This window comes from Marmota monax, unplaced genomic scaffold (genome assembly GCF_021218885.2).
Source record: "Marmota monax isolate L192 unplaced genomic scaffold, Marmota_monax_Labrador192_F-V1.1 WCK01_AAM20220418_F8-fsc00048, whole genome shotgun sequence".
NCBI lineage: Eukaryota > Metazoa > Chordata > Mammalia > Rodentia > Sciuridae > Marmota > Marmota monax.
This window is the reverse complement of record NW_026694895.1, coordinates 4,132,066-4,152,839: the sequence shown is the minus strand read 5'-3', so window position 1 is coordinate 4,152,839 and position 20,774 is coordinate 4,132,066. Positions and strand designations below refer to the sequence as shown.

At 31.6% G+C, this 20,774-nt stretch overlaps 1 protein-coding gene across 1 annotated transcript in view; it reads left to right on the top strand.

The window, feature by feature from the left end:
• The window catches only part of Galnt13 (polypeptide N-acetylgalactosaminyltransferase 13), a 560,314-nt gene that overhangs the window by 218,435 nt on the left and 321,105 nt on the right, over window positions 1-20,774 (top strand). Inside the window, exon 4 of the mRNA XM_046426955.2 lies at window positions 7,118-7,286. Within this exon, the coding sequence (XP_046282911.1) occupies window positions 7,118-7,286 (169 nt within the window). The remainder of the gene's footprint in view (window positions 1-7,117; window positions 7,287-20,774) is intronic.

Sequence of the window (20,774 nt, the reverse complement as noted above, 5' to 3'; positions counted from 1 at the left end):
TGTGTAGTTCATAAATGTAGTACCCATTTCTTTTTGTCCAAAGTCAAAATAGTTTTTGTAAAGTTGATGAATCATATCTGGGATAATATATTGAATGATAAGAGGCTATTATTATCAAACAATGTATTATGAATGTTGGGTTATACATCGGCCTTCATAATGGTCATTGTTCTACTTGAGATGTCCTTTCCAAAGAGGCATCTCAAAGCATCTTCAGAAAAAATTGGTGCTTTTGTTTCCAAAGAATTTATAGTTTTCTCAGGGTTTTTTTTTTTTTTTTTTTAGTGGACAGAAGTGGGATCCTGTGCAGATTTCCTATTTAAAGCTGAAACTAAGGCTATTAGTATAACCACTATAAGATGAGGACTTTTTAAATATTTTTAATAAGGAAGTTCATTTTTAATGCAGAAGGAAATGATTTCATATTTCAGAATTATTTTATTACTTTAGCTAACAGTTAAAAGTCGTGCCAATTACTTCCAGGAAACATTTGTGACTGTAACATGTGCCAAACTACTGCTTACTGTATATGAGTAGTATTGCTTTAATGAATGTGCAGAATGTTTGGAAAGGATTGTTGTGAAAGGAAAGTTAAAATTTTACTACCTAAATGAGAATTTGCTTTTCCTTATAAAGAATCCAAGGAACTTATTACCTGTGCTTGTTCTGTCACTAAATATTTTCCTTATCTGTAATTGTAATGAATTTCCTATAAGGAGCTTTCCTGCTAGAACTAACCATAATTCTTTCCCACCTGCTTGTCATATCATGGATCTTAAGAAGCTTTCTTTCCATCAGGAATTCTTCTAGCCTCTGATTCCTTCATTTTATTATACCAATGTCTAATGACTTCACTTTGTACCAGTCACTGTAAAATGCATGCTAATTCTATTGTCATTGAAGTCAGAATTTGGGTTAATTTGTAACTGAAATTACCTTATTAGGTATTGACAAACTGATTAAGAAAACATATGTCTAATTTAATTTAATCATAGAACAGAATTAACAAACCACTGCTAATCATCATTTCTACCATATGCATATACATTATCAAAAACATGCTTATTTTATAACATTGCTTTATGACCCCCTTTTCACTCTCTGTAGCCTGAATATCTTCCACAACATTAAACATTTTTTGTAGTATAATTTTAATTAATGCATAGGGTTCATATATAGATATAACATGATTTATATAGCATTTACTGCATATAAATACATATATACTTATATTTGCTTGCATATACAAATATACATGCATACATATACAATGTTATCTGTGAAGATAAGTCTTTGGGCAGATCCAAATTTATTTCCTTATAATATATTTTTTAAAGGAATTCCTGAATCATTTCTGGGTCCTGAGTAGGCTGTATGCACTTAGAGATGAATTACAAATGATTTTTGGAGGAGGTGAATGAACCCAAAGAACAGACAGTAGTATGGAAAAAAATTTACTTATTTCTCGGTATGGCGTCACATCTCTAGTCTTTCTAGCAGTGAACTAATCTTCTAAGATATCCAACTTTTAAGTAGATAGAGATACTTCAGAGAAAGTCCCTTTCTGTACTTTGTTAGGTAATAAGTATGAGAACTGGGGTGGGAAGGCACAAGAAGGTCAAAGAGACTGTATCTCCTTTAGATCAAAACATTCAGCATTCCAATCATCATACTTGGGGTATCCTTTCCAGAGTTCTCAAAATGTATATGTCAGCTATAATATAGATATTTAAAGCCCATTAGTGACTTTAAGATAAATTGGCTAAAAAGCAAATACATACTGATTTAACTTATTTTACCAAGTACCCTTGATAAATTCAGAGCCTTTTGAACACCAGAAGAGTATGGTTCAGGGAATGCTGCATGGAGAGCAAAATGGTAGAGGAATGAGGAAGGGACTGGTGTGATTTCCTCATCTTCTGACTTCACTGCAAACAGGTTTATGATTGGCAATCTGAAAGCATTGTTTCAAGGACACTGAGTAATTAATGAAAGAATGTTAATATTCAAAGGTAAGGAGAACTAAAGCCAAAATTTCTTTATTATAATTGTCAAATTGGAAGTGGTAAAAGTGAAAGAAGAGCAACTAAAAGAAAGATTTTAAAGGCAAATATACAGAAATTAACAAGTGAGTTAATCTGAGGATGAGAATACAATTTGAAAAAAAAAATTGGAAAGCATGACATGTGGAATAACATTTAGAATTTGGTTCCATGTTACACTTTTATGGATGTGTGTCATAAATCACTGCATTCTTTAACAGAATAAAATCACTGCTTTAAAGTCAACTTATTCTTTAATTTCATTCTTTTTCCTGGGTCTAGAATGGTCCATTTTTCTTTTCTCAAATAGTGCTCATTAAAGGGGTTATTCTGCAAATAAGAAGATGTTCATAATGCAGTGTGCATAAGTAAATAATGCAATTAATATGTAGTGGGAGTTTTGGTAGAAAAGCAGTTGCTATGTTTATATTTTGATGATTCTCTTCTAACAGTGTTAATTCTAAGATTGAAATATATATTCTTAAAGTCTTTAAAGTGTGTACTATGTTAAAGAAAATGATACTATAAAATGCTTTGGCTCTTATATTTCTACTTGCTTTATAATATCATTTTAAGTCAAATTTTCTTTTTTGATGATTTTATCATATAATGAGAAAGTAAATAATTTATGGCTTAATATATTAATCTCATCTTTTAGTCTAAACCAACTTTGGAATCAGGACATTTCTGTCCACATTCACATCAGCAATAAAGAAACTAGAATGTAGATTTAGTTGCCATCTATTATAGTTGCCTGGTATAGTAAATAATTTAAAAAATTTTAACAATTAATTTTCACTTTGCTTGGCTATAGGGAAATGCATTCTGTGAGTGGTCCTTTCTTATAGTTTGTGCTTTCTTTCTTTCTCTCTCTCTTTCTCTCTCTCATTCTCTTTCTCTTTCTCTCTCTCTTTCTCTCTCATCCTCCCTCCCTCCCCTTCCCTCCCCCCCTCCCCTTCTCTCTCTCTCTCTCTCTCTCTCTCTCTCTCTCTCTCTCTCTCTCTCTCTCTCTCTCTCTTTCTTTCTTCTTTTAAGCTATATAGAGGAAAGAAAATCAACAGGTAAAGAAAAATAGGAGTTGTTATTTAACAAGATGCCTCAAATCTGAGATAGACCACAAAGCCGAATTGCTTATTCTTTCCTACTTCCTATTTATGCTATTTAAAGGATTTAAAAAACAAAACAAAACAAAACCTACCAAACAACAACAGCAACAAAACCTTTGTTTTCTGAATGCAAGATGCATTCCTCCAGGTAAGATCCAGAAAAGGAAAAAGACTGATTCCACACTATGATTATTTAGTATTTTTTTTTCTCAAGGGAGGTGAAAATACCAATAGATTTGTTCACACAAAAGAAAAAAAAAAGATTTTAAATATACATTTATTATAGGTCATTATAGAAAAATGTATTTAACTCTGGAGGAGATAAAAAACCTGATATGCACTAAGCTGTTACATGATTAAGGAGGATGACTACACATGTTTGCAACTAGTTGTAGGTATACTATTTAAGACAATTTTAATTTTATTCATTTTGTATTGCAACATGATTCTGTTACTCCTACCACCACTGACAAAACTCCAATCTGCATAAAGTTAAAATAAAATTGTTACTCCTTCGAATATGTGACAAAACCCAAAAACATCTGTATCCCTGCCCTAATTTATTGTAGTTGAGTTTTCTCTTCCTTAAATAGAGAAACATTTTAACACTATTTACTTCCTGGCTTTGGGAGCACTATGTTGGTCATGGTGCCTTTCTCGGTAACAGAATATCCTTTTGTCAGAGTTATAGAAGGTGAAGAGGTTCAGAATATGCCACCTCTAAATATGCTATTTTGGCATATTGATTATTTTGTGCTGCAGGCACTCAAGAAATAGCACATGCAGGAAGCTCTCTCTGGCCTGCCTTCCCTCTTCTACCTGAAAGAAGGCTATAAAATTTCTCATAAGAAATAAGCCCTCCCTGCTGTACCAGGAGGAGAACATTCTTTCTATCCCAAACTGGGTGTCAATACTAGAATGGATCTGTGTAAAACAAGCTCACTAAAAGAACTCATCTTTCAGTTGATACCCCCATGTATTTTCTAGTTATTGACCCACAATTTTTTGGACCCTATCCCAAGTCTCTTTTTCTTGTCACCCTCTATTTTTCTTGTGTAAAAAGGTTTATAAGCTTTTGGGCCTAACAACTTATTCCAGACTTCATTTTCCTTCTGAAGACTCCTGTGTACAAGTGACAAGAAATTTGTGTGATATTTCTGTTAAAGTCTGTCCTGTCTGTTTAATTTTTAGGTTACTCTCAAAACCTAAGAGGGCAAAAGGAAACCTTTCTCCTTTACAAAGCATCATAAATAACCATGACTTAGAAACTGCTTTCTTAATTTATAAAAATTATTAAAATATTCTATACCAAATTCTTTAACAGTTCCTTAGTGTTTCAGAATAAAAGCAAAACTTTTCTATGAGAAAATCATCCTTTTTATAGCTTCAAGGTAATACTCCAAAATATGTAAAAAACATATAAATTGAATATTTGTAGTCAATAGGAAGTATCATAGTCTGATTATGTTTTTCTTACAAAATCAGAAGGACTCCTGAGGAATCAACAGACATTTTTTAACACTTTCTGTGGAATCAAAATAATAATAATAATAATAATAATAATAATAATAATAATAATAATTTTAAAAATATGAGAAATGGAATATAACTTCATGCAAACATCTTATGATTATGAGGTATCCCTCAAAAGATCATGATTAGATTATGATATATGTAACTTAATCACTGAATTAATCCATTTGTTGGATTAATAATTGAGAAGGACTACTGTACCAGTAATAAATGTTGGCGGATATGGTTGACTAGAGGAAAGGTCACTGGGGCCATGCCTTTTGGGTTTATATTTTGTCACTGGGTACCTTGCTTTCTCTTTTTTCTTCTAAGATATCAGGAACTGAGCATCTTTCCTCATCTGGGGCCCAGAACAATGGAGTTGAGTGACCATGGTCTGAACTTCTGAAACTATGAGTCAAAATAAAATTTTCCTCCTCTAAGTTGTTCTTTTCAGGTATTTTGTCACAGTGATGAACACCTAATGCAACATCTCACCAAGAACACAGATTTACTCAAATTCAATTCTAACAACTCCAGCTGAAGTTAGGGATGCTGAAATTTACTAATTCCCAAGATAAATTATTACCATTAGAATTTAGTTTCTTAAAATGATCAAAATATGCTTTCTCATAAAATTTCAGCCCTCATTTCTAATTTTGTTTCTTAAGATGGATGATAAATCTCTGCAAACTTTCTTTAGATTATGTTAGTCACCTTTTAGTCACTATGACAAATATCTGAGATAATCCAGTTATATAGGAAAGAGTTTATTTTGGCCTATACTTTTGGAGATTTCAGTCCATGATCAGTTGGTCCCAGTATATTGGGCCTGTGTTAGCAAATCATGGTGGGAATGTGTGTTAGAGCAATACTGCTATGTCATGGCTTGGAAGTGAAAGAAAAATGAAGGGACTGTAGTCTCACAATTACCTAAAGCTCTTTCACTAGGCTCCACCTCTTCAAGTTTCCACCTTCTACCTATAATGCCACATTGAGAAGTATAAACCCTTATCACATGGAACTTTGGGGAAACTCTAGCAAAGTAAAAACGCCAAGTTTACCAAATGGCAATTTTTAAAATAATTTGAAGTTGTATACCTATATTTTTCCATTTAAAATCTCCCACTTCTTTTTCTATGTATGAGAGAATTTTAAGGCTAATCATCCTCCTGGTACCAATGTCTAAAAGTCCTTAGAAGTATTTATTCTCTTTCATTTTGTTTGACTCATGCTAATCCAAAACTGGGGTAACTTTTCATAAAGAATAACCATCTGGATAGTCAATATTGGATTAATACTAGTAATAACATTGTTGTTTTTTTATAACTATGAACGTCAAGAGAGTAGAAAGTTTGCTAATGGTGTTCTATCCTAGTTTTTACCATATTCTTATATCATTTTAGACTTTATATTTTTATGAGATATTATACTTTATAAAAAATTTTCCCATGCATAATATCCCTTAATTATATTTATAGCATTTTGAGGTAAGCTATGTTAAAATATTTTCACATTAATTTATGTACAAATTAAATTCAGTTAGACTAATGTATGGGAACTAAAATATAGGAAAACATTGAAAAAGTCAAGAATAGAATTGTATCCCTTTCACCTTAACCTAACTTAATATTGTTATGATTAGTAAGTTAAAAGGTACATTAGGATCAGCTGGAACTTGGCTTATTATTATATGTTAACATGTATATAGACGTGTGCACGTACATATACACATTTAAACATGCATTTTAGAGCAGTTAAGAACTTTAGTGATAACTTGGGAGAAATAGCAAGAATGTTAGCCTGAAGATCGAATACTGAGTTCTCCTAATAAGCAGCCAAGTTCAGAAAATTGTTGTGAATTTCAAGTCATGAAGCACCTATCTACCTTGACATTTAAAATTATGTGTTACCACTCTGAAACTTCTTTTATACATTTCAAAGTGATTTGAGAATAAATCAAATTGCTATGGGAGGAAAAAACTATTAAGCTGATGGCCTTTATGAAGATGTAATGACAGCAGATATGTTCAGATATGAAAGCATTTTATTTGATGTGAAAATAAATTGAAGTTGGTGTATTTTCAAAAGTTATCTTTTATTTTGAACAATACGATCTCCCTAGTGTTCAACTTCATCTCTTTATAATAAGTGTATTAAAAATATGACTAAGAAGTTTTAAGATAAGGTGTTTTGTATTGCTTTACTATTGTCTTAATAATTCATAATTAGTCTAATATGTTTACACTTGAAAGACAACATGCAACATTAAGCTAATGAATTAAAATAGGCTGTTTCTTTTGTGTGGTGTATGGTTTATAAATACGACTGGATGATTACATTATAGAACCAGTTTGTAATTAATACACATCAGAATTTAATCCAACACATGAGTTTCTCCATTCCATTCATTATCTTGTGTTTGTATGTATGTTTGTACCTGTGTATGTCTTACAGCTGTTATTTCAAGAAACCAAGAAGGCCCAGGAGAAATGGGAAAGGCTGTGCTGATTCCTAAAGATGACCAGGAGAAAATGAAAGAGCTGTTCAAAATCAATCAGTTTAACCTTATGGCCAGTGATTTGATTGCCCTTAATAGAAGTCTGCCAGATGTAAGATTGGAAGGGTAAGTTTAAATGTATTACATAGTCTTATGTATTAATAAACCAAGCATTTCAGAATCTCAGAACTTTAGCTAACTTAGATTATATTAATTCTGGAACTAGATGCACTTGACTACTTATCTATTATACATCAGGGACTTACTGTATATCCATATGCTGAGAAATATTGTTTTCTTCTCTGACAAAACAAAATATGTTACTTCCAAAGATACTGCAGAATGTATAGACCTAATAGGTTTCTCTTCATGAGATTTTTTGTTGTTGTTGTTTTGTTTTGTTTTGCTTTACTTTGTCAAATACAGAACAAATATGTTCTTTAATAGATTGTTTTCTGGCCTGCATAGAATGCACTCTATACTTTGTTTTGAAAAAAGTCTGTTTTGCTATGTCAGCATAAATATAGCCAATTGCCTGTATCATTATTGATCCTTTAAAATTATTTATTATAGGTTCTAGCAATTTATGCTGCCATTTATAATTGGAATACTCAGTTATTAGCAATGGAGGAAATGTTCACTTGAAAATATTTCTGCATGAAAAATGATGAAAAATTCAACTTCATGTGATTAAGTATAATCTCTGCTGCAGTTAGTAGAATATATTTTAAATTTATTTAATAAAACTCAGAATATTTAATGGTAGCACTTTGTGATTCTAGTACATACTTCTTATGAAACTCCTGGCAGTCACAGATGATATATATGGGGATTATAGAAAATTTCCAAGCTTACAGATGTACTCTAAGATACACTTCCATGTAAACAGACATTGTTGTTTTAGACACATTGTTTGCTTAATACTAAAATCATAACTGTTGCAAATAATTTTTCATCTATAATGGGATGTATTACATTACTATATCGTGATATTACTATCACATTTATTTAATTCAATTTTTTTTCTTTCTGAATTATTTCACATAAAACCCAATCATTATTAAGATGCTAGTGCTGATTATCAGAAGATTCATTCCTAGCTAAGTGGTACTTTACATCACTGTGTGCTTTTAAAATGTCTCTCTCAAGAAAACACAAATAAAAAAATGTTACAGACATTTTTGGTCCCCAGCAAATGTTTAAACACTGAATATTAAAATTGTGTATTTAAAGGTCTAAATAATTTAGATATAGTTCTATGCATATGTTTGTATGTAGGTAGCCACATTTGTGTTTTTAAAGATATACTATAATAAGCATATTCTTCAAAATAATTTTGAGAATTGTAGATGCTATGTTTATTATGTTATAATGTTACATTTAGTACATTGTTTCAAATGTCTTGGTATAATGAAATGGATAAATAATATTCTTATATATTCAGGAAAAATTTAAAAATGGTTTCAGATTTTTAAAGAATTCTTTCAACTATCATAATATAAATAAATTAAATTTTATGACATATCTCGATTATAAAGGTAAGAACTGATTGATACAGAACTACTTATTATTATTTTATTTAAAGCAAAGTCTCTGTTAAGCATATATTTAAAATATTTTTGGGTAATGGTATTACTTTAAGAATAACTGAGCAAGCTGAACAAGGTGGCACATGCCTATAATCCAGTAGTTTAAGAGGTGAAAGGCAGGAGGATTGTAAGTTCAGGGGTAGACTCAGTACTTTAGTGAGGCTTCAAGCAACATAGTAAGATCTTGTCTCAAAATAAAATAATAAAAAAAAAAATAAAAAATAAAAATAGTTGGGAATGCAGCTCAGTAATAAAATCCTCCCCAGCATCCCCTTTCAATCCCTAGTACCAAAAATAATAATAATTAAAAAAAGAATCAGTAATTAAATGTTTGGGTAATTAAGACTCAAGCTATAGAATAATTCAGCATTTGAAAATGGAGAATTTAAATTGTTTAGTATAAAAAGTATAACAAGCATATCTACCCTGGTTATTATTGCTTGAATTCTGAGATTTTTACCAATATTCTATTAAATAATTTAGTGAAATAGATAATTTTCTATTTTATTTTCTAATTTATTTTTTTTATATCACAGTGTATGATGTGAGTAAGAACTCACAACTACCATCTAAAATTTTTAGATGAATTATAATATATGAGGTTTCAGGGGACAATTACAAGTTGTTTTGAATGATGCAATTGTACGGCCTGGAACAGTGAATGTTTAAAAAACTTACTATGAATCATATATTCAAACTGTTGTTTAAAACTTGTGGAAATAAAATTTAGCAAGGCCCTAAGCAACTTAGGGAGACCCTATCTCAAAATACAAAATAAAAAATGCTGGGGATGTGGCCCGGGGGCAGGAAATGTTGTAGAAATAGTTAATACTCTTTCAAATGAAAATGTATTTTTTTTTTTTAAATTGTATTAGTCACATATAGGTCAAATTTTAGATAGTTATAATTTTAAATGAAAATGTGGGAATGGAATGTGTCTCAGTGGCATTTTCCTTGACTGACATGTATGAGACCTTGGGTTCAAGCCCCAGGACTGCAAGAAAAAAAAAAAAAAAAAAAAGATATGGGTACTTTAATTTAATTTACCCAAACTGATGAATGATTTTACTGCACTGTTCCCTTAAAATGTTTTAACTAAATTCAGAAAGTTTTCCTAACCATTTAATGCTGTTTGGCCTTAATGTCAATATAAAAACTGTTGATACTCTTTTCAGAGGAATAAATCTAAGAAATATTATATGTTTTCAAAGGAAAACAGATATTGTAAAAAAAAAAATTGATTTTGCAGGCAATCGCAATCAAATAATAGGACAAATTGAAGTTAAGTTCTGGAATGTTGGTCCCTAGGAACATTTAAATCTCTATGCTAATTTACTCAATATATTTGATTTATTTTATATGTAATACATGTATATTCCTGAATTATTTTTGAGATATAAAATGATAATTATCACAAAAAAAAATGTTACTTTTATATTTTTATTAAAATTATGGCTGGAAGCCTTTAGTAACCTACTTTCTTGTGGATCTTATTTGGATTCTTATTGTAATCTGTATATACATGTAAGTAAAATTCTAAACAACTGTAACCAATCTTCTTTCTGTTTTGATCATTCTCCACAAATTAAAAAAAAAAGAAGTGGAATGTTATAAATTCTGTCTTATTCAGAATGTTGAAAAAAATGCATATTAATTTAATTTTACACTGAGCTTTAGTGATAAGTTAGCATATTTCTCATCAATTATGTGTGTATGGCTTTGTAAATTTATGTAGTTGGAATTTTGAAACAAATGGATTTAAATACTTGTGTATAAGAGAGTAAATATATACATGCCATTTTGTTCATTTTTAACCTAAGACATTTTCTTTTTAATATTCATATAGAGTGAGAATGAATCAGTAAGCTATGGAAACCTGTTAAGATATATTAAAAACATAACTTTGAGGACATGCAGAGAACAAAGTAGGGAGGGATAGTCTCTAAGAAACTTAAATTGAGAAAATTGAATGTACCTTAAGCACTAAAATGTTATAATTTTACTAATGCACAGATTTGTTAAGTGCTAATTTCCTGGAAGAGTTAATACTAGAAATATGACAGCTTAGAATATATAAAAAATCATGAAAATACAAAAGAAGCTGTGCAAACATTAAATAAATGCATAATTATATATATGCATATATAAATAATTTTATTATGTTTTGAAACTATTATTTGAATTGTATTTACATGAGAGTCAGTAGAAACCATGTTTTTGTTTGGTAAGGCATCTTGGCATCCAGGTTTAGTCTATGCCACTGGTTTTTCCTGGAAGTAGAGAAAGGAATCTGTTTATCATAAATGTAGTTTTCAGACAAGACTCCTTTCCATCATATGCAAAAGTTATAGAGGAAACAAAAAGCTAAATGTGGAGAGACTTTTTGGAGATACAACACAAATATTTAAGACCCGACTTTATGGCTTAATGTTGCGTGTTGGTCAAGTTATTAATATTTTAATCCCCAGTTCCCTTCCAGTGATTACACAAACCAATTACTCACTCAACCAACCAGCAAATCCCTAATGTTTACCTTACACAGGCTTAGTCTTAAGAACAAAAATATTGTACAAGAGACTGAGACTATTAGAAAGTAGAAAGAAATTATTCACTCTAAAAATTAATTATAATATTGTGTGAACACATCTGTAATTGCAAAAATTATGAATAGGGCAGCTCGGAATTCTTAGTGAAATATAAGTGTAAAATATTTTCGACACTCCATAAATATGATATTATTGTTCTATGGAATTTTCTTAGGCTCTCTATCTCCTTTTCCTGGATGAAGGAGAACTTTTTGAGCAATCAGCTTCATCCTCTACTTTTTATAATTTTTTTTAGAATAAGAAGTTAATTGTTAAATGGTTATTTATTTTAAAAAGCTGGGGTTGTAGCTCAGCTCAGTACAGTACTTGCCTCCCAAGCATGAGGCCCTGGGTTCAATCCTCAGCACCACATAAAAAATAATAAATAAATACATAATAGAGGTGTCGTGTTCATCTACAACTAAAAAAAAAAAAAAAGCTAAAGGCAATTAGAACAAAATTTTAAGTTCTTCATATTTACTTGTACTCATACATTTAATGGCATCTCAAGAACTGGTATTGAGTTGTTTGAAGGTTATAACACAGCTGGCATTTAAATATATTTCATCAGGAAAAAAATGAGGAAATAGAAAATTCATTTCAGCTATTTATATCCCAGACCAAATAACTGCTTCTTGCATATGCACACTTGCAAGGTGATAAAGCAAAAAAGACTCTAGGAGTCTCCCATTATTAGTGGAAGAAGAGCTGTAGCATACAAATTTTACATAAGTTGTTCTCAAAGGACAAAGAGTTTATTTATACATAAAATAGAAATAAACCAGTATACATTTTCTGTGCTCATTTTCATAAGTGAGATTGTCCATTTATACAGATGCCTTTCGCATAAATTAAAATATGATAAATGTAGCATTGATTGCACAAAGGAAACATAGGAAATGAGAATATTAATTGGATTTCTGATCTCTGTTCCACATCTTTTCTTTTTAATTTGAGAATTAGTATAACTTTCATATGCTAGCAAAAATTTTGTCCATGAAGATAATAATAACTTCTGTAATACTGTGATTTATGTACTCATGTGTCAAATTAATTTCACTACCTAAATTATAAGTGGTATGTAAGAGTTTATGTGTATTTTAATGTGTCTCTGTGTGTAAATATATGAGAAACATGGAGATTTTAGGTATTGCTATGATCTTTGTGGTAATAATACTACTATACTATAACTTCTTTTAAAAAAATAGAATAAAACATGCCTAGGTATGTTCTTTGGGAAACATTTAAGTAGTCTGATAGGCAGAAAACATGCTGCATCTGTCCATTTATACTTTAAATACCTTGTCACAGTCTCCTTAAATATATTAATTTTCTGACACTATTGCTTTGAACTCTTTTAAAATTGTATGTAACGTTAAACTTACTATCTCACCTAATTTTAAGTGCACAGTTAAGAATTGTTAAGTGGAAATGAAATCAGAATATACTATCCTTGAATATGCAACTTTAGTATAAAGATCATTTTGAACTGAAGGCAACAGAGAAAAGCCAAGCACAAGAAAAGCACTCTGTCCTCACATGTCTGCTTAAAGGAAGGCATACCTTTTCTGTTATGAAGGTGTCCTGCTCTCTCATACCAGTGAGACAGGCAGTCTAACAATAGTGATATGGGGTTAACCCACATACCAGAAATTTAGGAATTGAAATGGGGACCAGTCTTCAAGGCTGTGGAATTAAGGTAACACAACAGGAGGTGGGAGGTTGAGAAGTGAGCTCAGCCTTCTGAGATTATGCTATCAGCAGAAGTACCCACAAGCCAGAGCCAAACATAAGTCTCCTAAAATCAAACCCAGTGACACAGGAAAATTGTTTGCCCTGTTCTGAAAGTAATAATAGGACTCTCCCAGATGAGAAAGAAGGACCTCAAGTAGTGCACAGAATAGTCACTATAGTAACCTGTAGTTACCTTTACTTTATTAGCATAGTAAATCAAACACCCTGAGGTAAAGACAAGATTTTAATGAGAATGTGCATGACATGAAGAGCCATGTTGAAGAAGAGTAGAGTCACAATTAAACCCCACCTCTACATGTGATGACATCAAGTACTGGAATCCTGCCTATCCTGTAGGTGCCATAAAGCTGGACAGGCTTGTTCTTTGTATGAGCTAGTCTGAGTCTTTTTTTTTTATTGGTTGTTCAAAACATTACAGAGCTCATGACATATCATCTTTCATACATTTGATTCAAGTGAGTTATAGTCTGAGTCTTAAAGCTGCAACTTGCTTCTAGCTCAAGCAGAAGTCCCCACATAAAGTCTGCCTGTGTATTCATACTCTCCCTTACTTGTTTCTACTGTCACTATGTCAGAAATTCCTATCTCTCTTATCACTATGGTCATGGGGCAGATGAAATGGTACTTTAAATCAAGATGGCCATAGTCATTTCATGCCAGATCCCTAAAAATGTAGATAAGTCCACTGCATTTAGCCATTTCCTTGAGTCTTCACTTATTTGCTGTGAAGGCCTTTTGAGAAGGCCATGCATTTAGAAACTAATTTCTTAACAACAACTAAAATTTGTATGCTTTTTCCTCTCTTAATCAGTCATAGGTGCCAGTACAGAACCACTCTTAAGAGAATAAAGGAGATTTTTTTCCTTTCGGCAAGTTCATTGTCCACATTATTGTGCAGCCTAACTTCAGAATTCCTTTCATCTTGCAAAACAAAAAGTTTATACTCATGAAACAACTCCATGCTTCCCTGACTTGTGATCACCACCATTCTAATTCCTGTCTCTGAATATTTTCCTGTGCAGGTACACATATAACTTACTCAAATTCCATTTGTCTTTTTATGACTGATTTATTTTACTCAATCATGATGTCCTCATGTTTCATCCATACTGCACAGATGTCAGAATTTTTAATTTTTTGAAGAACCACTGTACTTTTTTTTTATAGTACATAGTATAGTAGTGTAAAGTACACTACTTTACATTCCATTATACAAGAGTTCTACAAACATGGTTTATTTGATTTTATTTTGTATTGTAGCAGATGTGAGATAGAAACTTTTTATGACTTTGATTTTTTTTTGTTTTCATTTTCCTGATTAGTGATATTAAATTTTTTTTCACAATTTTTCTCATTTGTATATTTTCTTTGGAGAAATGCCTATGCAAGTCATTTCCCCATTTTTAAACATTTTGTTTGTTTGTTTGTCACAGAGTTGTAGATGATCTTTATACATTCTGGATATTAACCCCTACTGAATGTACATTTGCAAACACATGCCTCCATTCTGTAGGTTGCCTTTTCAGTCTCTCATGGCTTTTTTTTTTTTTTGGGGGGGGGTTTATTTACTGTCTTCTCTTTTCTATTTATAGATCTTTTATAATTTTATATTTTCACCATTTATCAAAATCTAATTTCATGCACATGAAAACCAAGAGATACAGTTCTCTACTACCAAATGGACTATGTAAAATCTAATACTTGGCAGTATGAATTTAGAAGTGGGTAGCTTTATGTGACCTACTTGAAACCAGACTTATAAGATGGCAGATTATGGAATCAGGCTAAGACAAAAGGGAAATCAATCTCTGGGCTGTAAGAAAAGAAAAGAACAGTAAACCACTTCCACCTCAAACAGGGTCAATGCAAGTTTTGTTAATATGCATGATAGGTAAACATGGGCAAATATTCTGGTCATTATTTCATTTATATTCTTAAGAATGCATTATACAGGTTTATAAAATAACTTTGTTGTTTATTTTATAAATTCTGAGAAAGCAGATATTTTAATGTTCATTCTCAATCTACCATGGAAATCATATTTTATTAATATTTTTTGATTTAAGACTAAAACAACTTTTGTATTTACCCATAATTACAGATGTTAAGTTTGTTTATAAGTCTATTACTTTTGATTTTGTTTGTTTGTTTGGGGGTGCCAGGAGTTGAACTCAAGGACACTCAACCACTTGAGCCATATCTGTAGCCCTATTTTGTATTTTGTTTAGAGACAGGGTCTCACTGAGTTGCTTAGCACCACATTTTTGCTGAGGCTGGCTTTGAACTCGCGATCCTCCTGTCTCAGCCTCCTAAGCCACTGATATTATATATGTGCACTTCTGGGCCTGGCTAATAGTTTGTTGTCGCGACCCCTTGCCCACAAGGAAGACGCAACTCAGGAATCTTCTTTCAGCAGTTTATTCAGGCCCTTGATATATCTTCTTTTTTTTCTCGGATGCCCCTCCCAGCCTTAATAAAGCATCTCAAGCCCCAATGCGAAGCTGCCACGTGGAGCTTTCTCATAGGGTGGTGAAAAACCATGCGCCAACTCTCCCAAATAAGGAGTTGTTTGTCACAGACCACAGCGGAGCCAGCGCCATCTTGTAATGGCGACCATAGTCTGCAGAAACGGCAGAAGCGGCTCACCACAGTTTGTTTTGATTCCTATATTTTATTCTATATTGTTTGTGGCAGACATATGCATCTATTTAATCCTCATTAAAAATTAGAGCTCATATCATTTAAGTGGTTTTTTTAAAGGAATTTTTAAATGAGAAGAAGGGAAAGAAAAGTTTTAAGATGTAGAAAGTTTAGATAATTGATGAATAGAGATAGGTGCCACAGTTTAGATAGAAAGCATCTGAGAACATGGAAGGAAACAATAGTGTAGAGTATTGTAATTAGCCATGCCACTTGCAGAAGGATGATGAGTATTATCAACTATGCCTGTTTACACAGATCATGGTAGGTAACCAGGTGGTTTTAGAACAGGAATGTAGCATGATGGAAATGGTATTTAGCAAGAAATAATCCTGCAGTATTATATACAAGATATTATAGATAGAAGAGGCCTAAATGCAATAAGACACTCTATTGGTATTGTATTCACATAGATGGGATTAGGTGAGGAATCTGTCAAGACAGTAGCCTTAGAAACAGAGCAAATGTTAAAATGGAGAAAAAGGATGAACACCAAATTCAAGATGGTTTCAAAAGGATGGGCATGTGGCTGAATATTTTTTTTAATTTTTTATTTGTTTTAATTAGTTACACATGACAATACAATGACCTTGACCTATCATACATTTGAATCACATGACTGAATTTTTAAAGCTTATTTTTATGTGTGTTTTAAATCTGAAAGAGGTAGGGAAATGGGAAGAGAAATGTTTTAGTCAACTTATTTATTGCTGTGACCAAAAGACCAGACAAGAACAATTAAAGGAGGAAAATTTTATTTTGGTGCTCAGTTTCAGATGTTTCAGTCCATAGATGACCAACTCTGTTGCTCTGGGCTGGAGGTGCTCATGAGCACCTATCTGCTCATGGTAGAAAAGTGTGGCAAAGGAAAGCAGCTCAGGATTTGGAACCAGGAAGCAGAGAGAGTAACCACTCCCCTCACCATGGACACAATATATACCTAAAGGCATGCCCCTAATGACCCATCTACTCTAGCCACACCCTAGCTGCCTACAGTTATCACCCAATTAGTTCCTATTAGTGGATTAATGCACTGATTAACTTAAAACTCTCATAACCCAAACATTTGACCACTAAACTTTCTTGCATTGTTTTATACATGAGGTTTTCAGGGACACTCTATCTAATATCTAAACCATAACAAGAACTATAAGTGATGATGGTTCTAAGTATATTTTAAAGTCATATTCCAGAATTAGTGACCATTTGGATACAAAGGTAAACAGGAGTAAAAATATGACTCCAATGTTCAAATTTGAATGACTAGATTTGTGATAATATGTGTATGTTTGTTTGTGTATATGTATGAAACAATCATACATACACCTACAGACACACATTAATACCACTTAAATATGGGTAGTGGATTTCATTTCACATATGAATACTTAAGATATATAAAACATGATAGAAACTATTATTATTATCTTTATAGGCCAACTTTTTCTCAGCATATGAAAATTACAGTGATTCAACAATTAAAAAGTAAACAGATCAAAAGAGTCAATTAATATTATAATTTTCTATTTTCTCTTTGTGAATTCAGTGGTACTACATAGAGTAACATAGTTCTGCAAAGCATAAGTTTAAACAATTTTAAGATTCTAATATTTATAAGATTGATCTTTTGAAAATTAGTCTTTGTGGTAAAACATGGACTTTTTTTATTCACTGCATGAAAAACATGTCATCTACAAACAAAAGATTGACTCTTAACAGACATTTGCAGATTGACTCAATTTAAAAAAGCAGATAGTTCTATTATTAGAAAAACCCTATGTGCAAGGGATATTTATTCTGTATTATATTCTTCCTCATTTTTTATTGCCATGGACAGATGTTTTCTATGCACATGTCAGTGTCTTAAGGGAAGACTAAATTGTTCTAATACCAACTTACAATGTTATTTTACTCAGGAAGAATTTATTTCATGGTTAAACACTTTAACCCATGGTAGTAAACCACAATTTTATTGACTTGGGAGATGTTGGCATATGTCAAGAAATTCTTATTGTATATCATAAAAAATATTCTCATAAGCTTGCAAATCTCCCTGTAGAAGCCCGTATACTTTCTGAATGGTAATTACTGTGTAAATGAGAAAATTTGTGTTTAGTATTTGAATTTTAAAATTTGTTATTTTAATATTACTATGACATTTTGTTGCATTAAAACGTATAGAAAACAATGCCAAAGAAGAAATGAATTTCATTTTGCACATTCTAAGTTGAAAGACATGGTATATAGATAATGGTCATAATTTTAGAATAAAAATGTATGTGTACAAATATATATTCTACTATATTTATGGAATCTTGATTTATTTTTCCTCTAAGGAAAGGCATTCATTTTATTCCTTTTATACTTTCTTTCTTTGTGAATGATTTCAAATATATCTATAGATGGAGACATTTTCAATCAAAAGTCAAAGGAAGCTGCCTGAGATAGTTAATTTTCTAAGATAGTGTTTTATCTTCAAATCCAAATGGACAGATCCAATATAATATAATTTTTCATTGAATACTATGTAAGATGATTTTAAATTTTATAATATAAATTAAGTAATATTAAATTTTATAGTCAACCAGTGACTTTTTTCTGACCAACATATTGTGAGAAATTTAAAAACAAGACTAGTAAATAGTTCCTATCCTTAATGAGCTCACAGAGCATAGAGATTACGGAGAGATTATATACCATATTAAATTAAAAATATAATAAGTTATATGATAATATTAATATAGTTAATAAGTTATATGATAATATTAATATAGGTAGAAGTCAATATTTAACTCAACTTTTACTATGTATTGAACATGTATTGAGTGGGTTAGTTGCATTTACTCATTTAATTTCCAATTTAAAAAGTCCATGATGTGTATCTTATGTTTTGTTCAATTTGTTTTATTGATTAGGAAACATACTCAGAGAGTTTAAGAGACTTCTTTAAGATTATGACTCTGACATTTGAATCCAGGCAGTATAATTCAAACTATGAGTTTCAACCACTAAAGAAGATTCTTGAATATAAAAGAGTAAAACTCAACATAGAGATTTACATTAGTATGGGCTTATAGGAAAGATGAATCATGGGTTAGCTCTTGAATAATGAGTGGTACATATATAGATACAAGGGATAACATAGAGACTCCAAGTGGGAAGAAGAACATGAAAAGATTCACAAAATAGAATGACTCTGTACTGTGTTGAAAAGACTGTACTAACATAATTGTGAGCTCATTAGGGATTATTCATGGCATTATGGTGACTTATCTTAATTTTTAAAGATTATACTTAAGCAGGCCTTAACACTGTCCATCAGTCAGATATTTTCCTTGTCCATTCTCTTTTCCACTTTGCAAATTATCATTTCATAATTTCAGCATTCCCCTCCTTTCTGTTACCCTTTTTCCAATCCTCATTTTCATTCATTGAGAAAAAAGGAAATAAATAGAAGAAAACTCCCACTTCTCTTACCATCACATTTATTTCCCTCACTGAAATTTGTAACTTTATGTTTTTTTGAATGACTTCATTTTTATGAATGACTTGCCCATGCTTTTAATTATACCCAGCCCACCCTCTAGGTGCCATCCTCTCTTAACTCCTCTAGTGTGTTGTGTCAAAAATGCTGCCCACCTACACAGGATGTTTATTCTGTTTTTTTTTTTTTTAAATAACATATAAAACATTTTAGACACATTTCATAGATATTACCATTTTTTTCTTTTTTTGTTCAAAAATTCTTGAAAGAATTGGCTCTGCTCAGTGCCTTGATCCCTTTCTTCCCATCATTTTGTTTTAACACCAATGCAATTGACTTTTATACCCATAATATCAGCAAAGTTACTCTTATCAAGGTCGCTAATGATTTCTTTGTTGCTGTGTTCCATGATTGGTTCTCAGTCCTCCTATTTCTTATCAACATAATTTGACACAGTCCTTTACTACCTCCATTTTTTTTCTTATTAAGATTTTTTTTTTTAGTTTTTGATGAACCTTTATTTAAATTTATTTATTTATATGCAGTACTGAGAATAAAACCTGTGCCTCACACATGCTAGGCAATCACTCAACCACTGAGCTGCAACTCCAGCCCTATTACCTCCCTTTTGAAACAATTTTTTTCCCTTGGTTTCAAGTAACTTCAGTGTTCTGATTTTCCCCTACCTCTCTTCTCACTATTTCTCTTTATTATTTGCCAGTGCTTTTCTTCACATTAATCCCTACATGTAGGTATGGCCCAAGAGGAAGGCTTCACACTGGCCTACAGTTTGTTGGTACTCAACTCTTTTGGTAGTTTCATATAGTTCCTCTTTGCAGTATCATCTTAGTATTCAATACAGTCCTCTCTGCTGACCTCCAGAATTAATTCATATCTTCATATCTTCACTTGAACATCTTACACTTATCTGACCTGTATCATATCTGAAACACTGCAACAGATGGTCCCTAAATAACCTCCTTTTTTCTTCAAGTTCATCATCTTAGGAAACAGCATCTCCTTTCTTCCAGTTACTCAGGTAAAACCTTGGGATCTAATTTGACCACTCTCTTTCTCTTAAACCCAAATGTGACTCATCAAATAATTCAAAATATGAGCTCATCTCCTCTGCTACCATTTTAGACCAAGCTACCAATATTTTTCACCTGAATGTGCAATATAAACTATTAAGTCATTTTTGTTTGTTTTGTTTTATCTGTTTTTTTTTTCCTTTATCCTTGGCACCACTCATCTCCAATCAGCCCAACAATCAGAGTTATCCTGTTAATATAAACTCACTCTGAGCTCTGAGTCTGTCTGTGCTTATTTCTCATGATGCAGGCACAGATACACACTGGAACATACCCAGAGCCTTTCAATTTCAGGAGTTTTGTACTTTCCTTTTCCCTCTGCTTTGATTGTTTATTTCTTAAATATTCACATGGTTCCCTTATCTTCAAGCTCTTTACTGAATGTCATCTTCTCTCTGAAGTACTTCCTG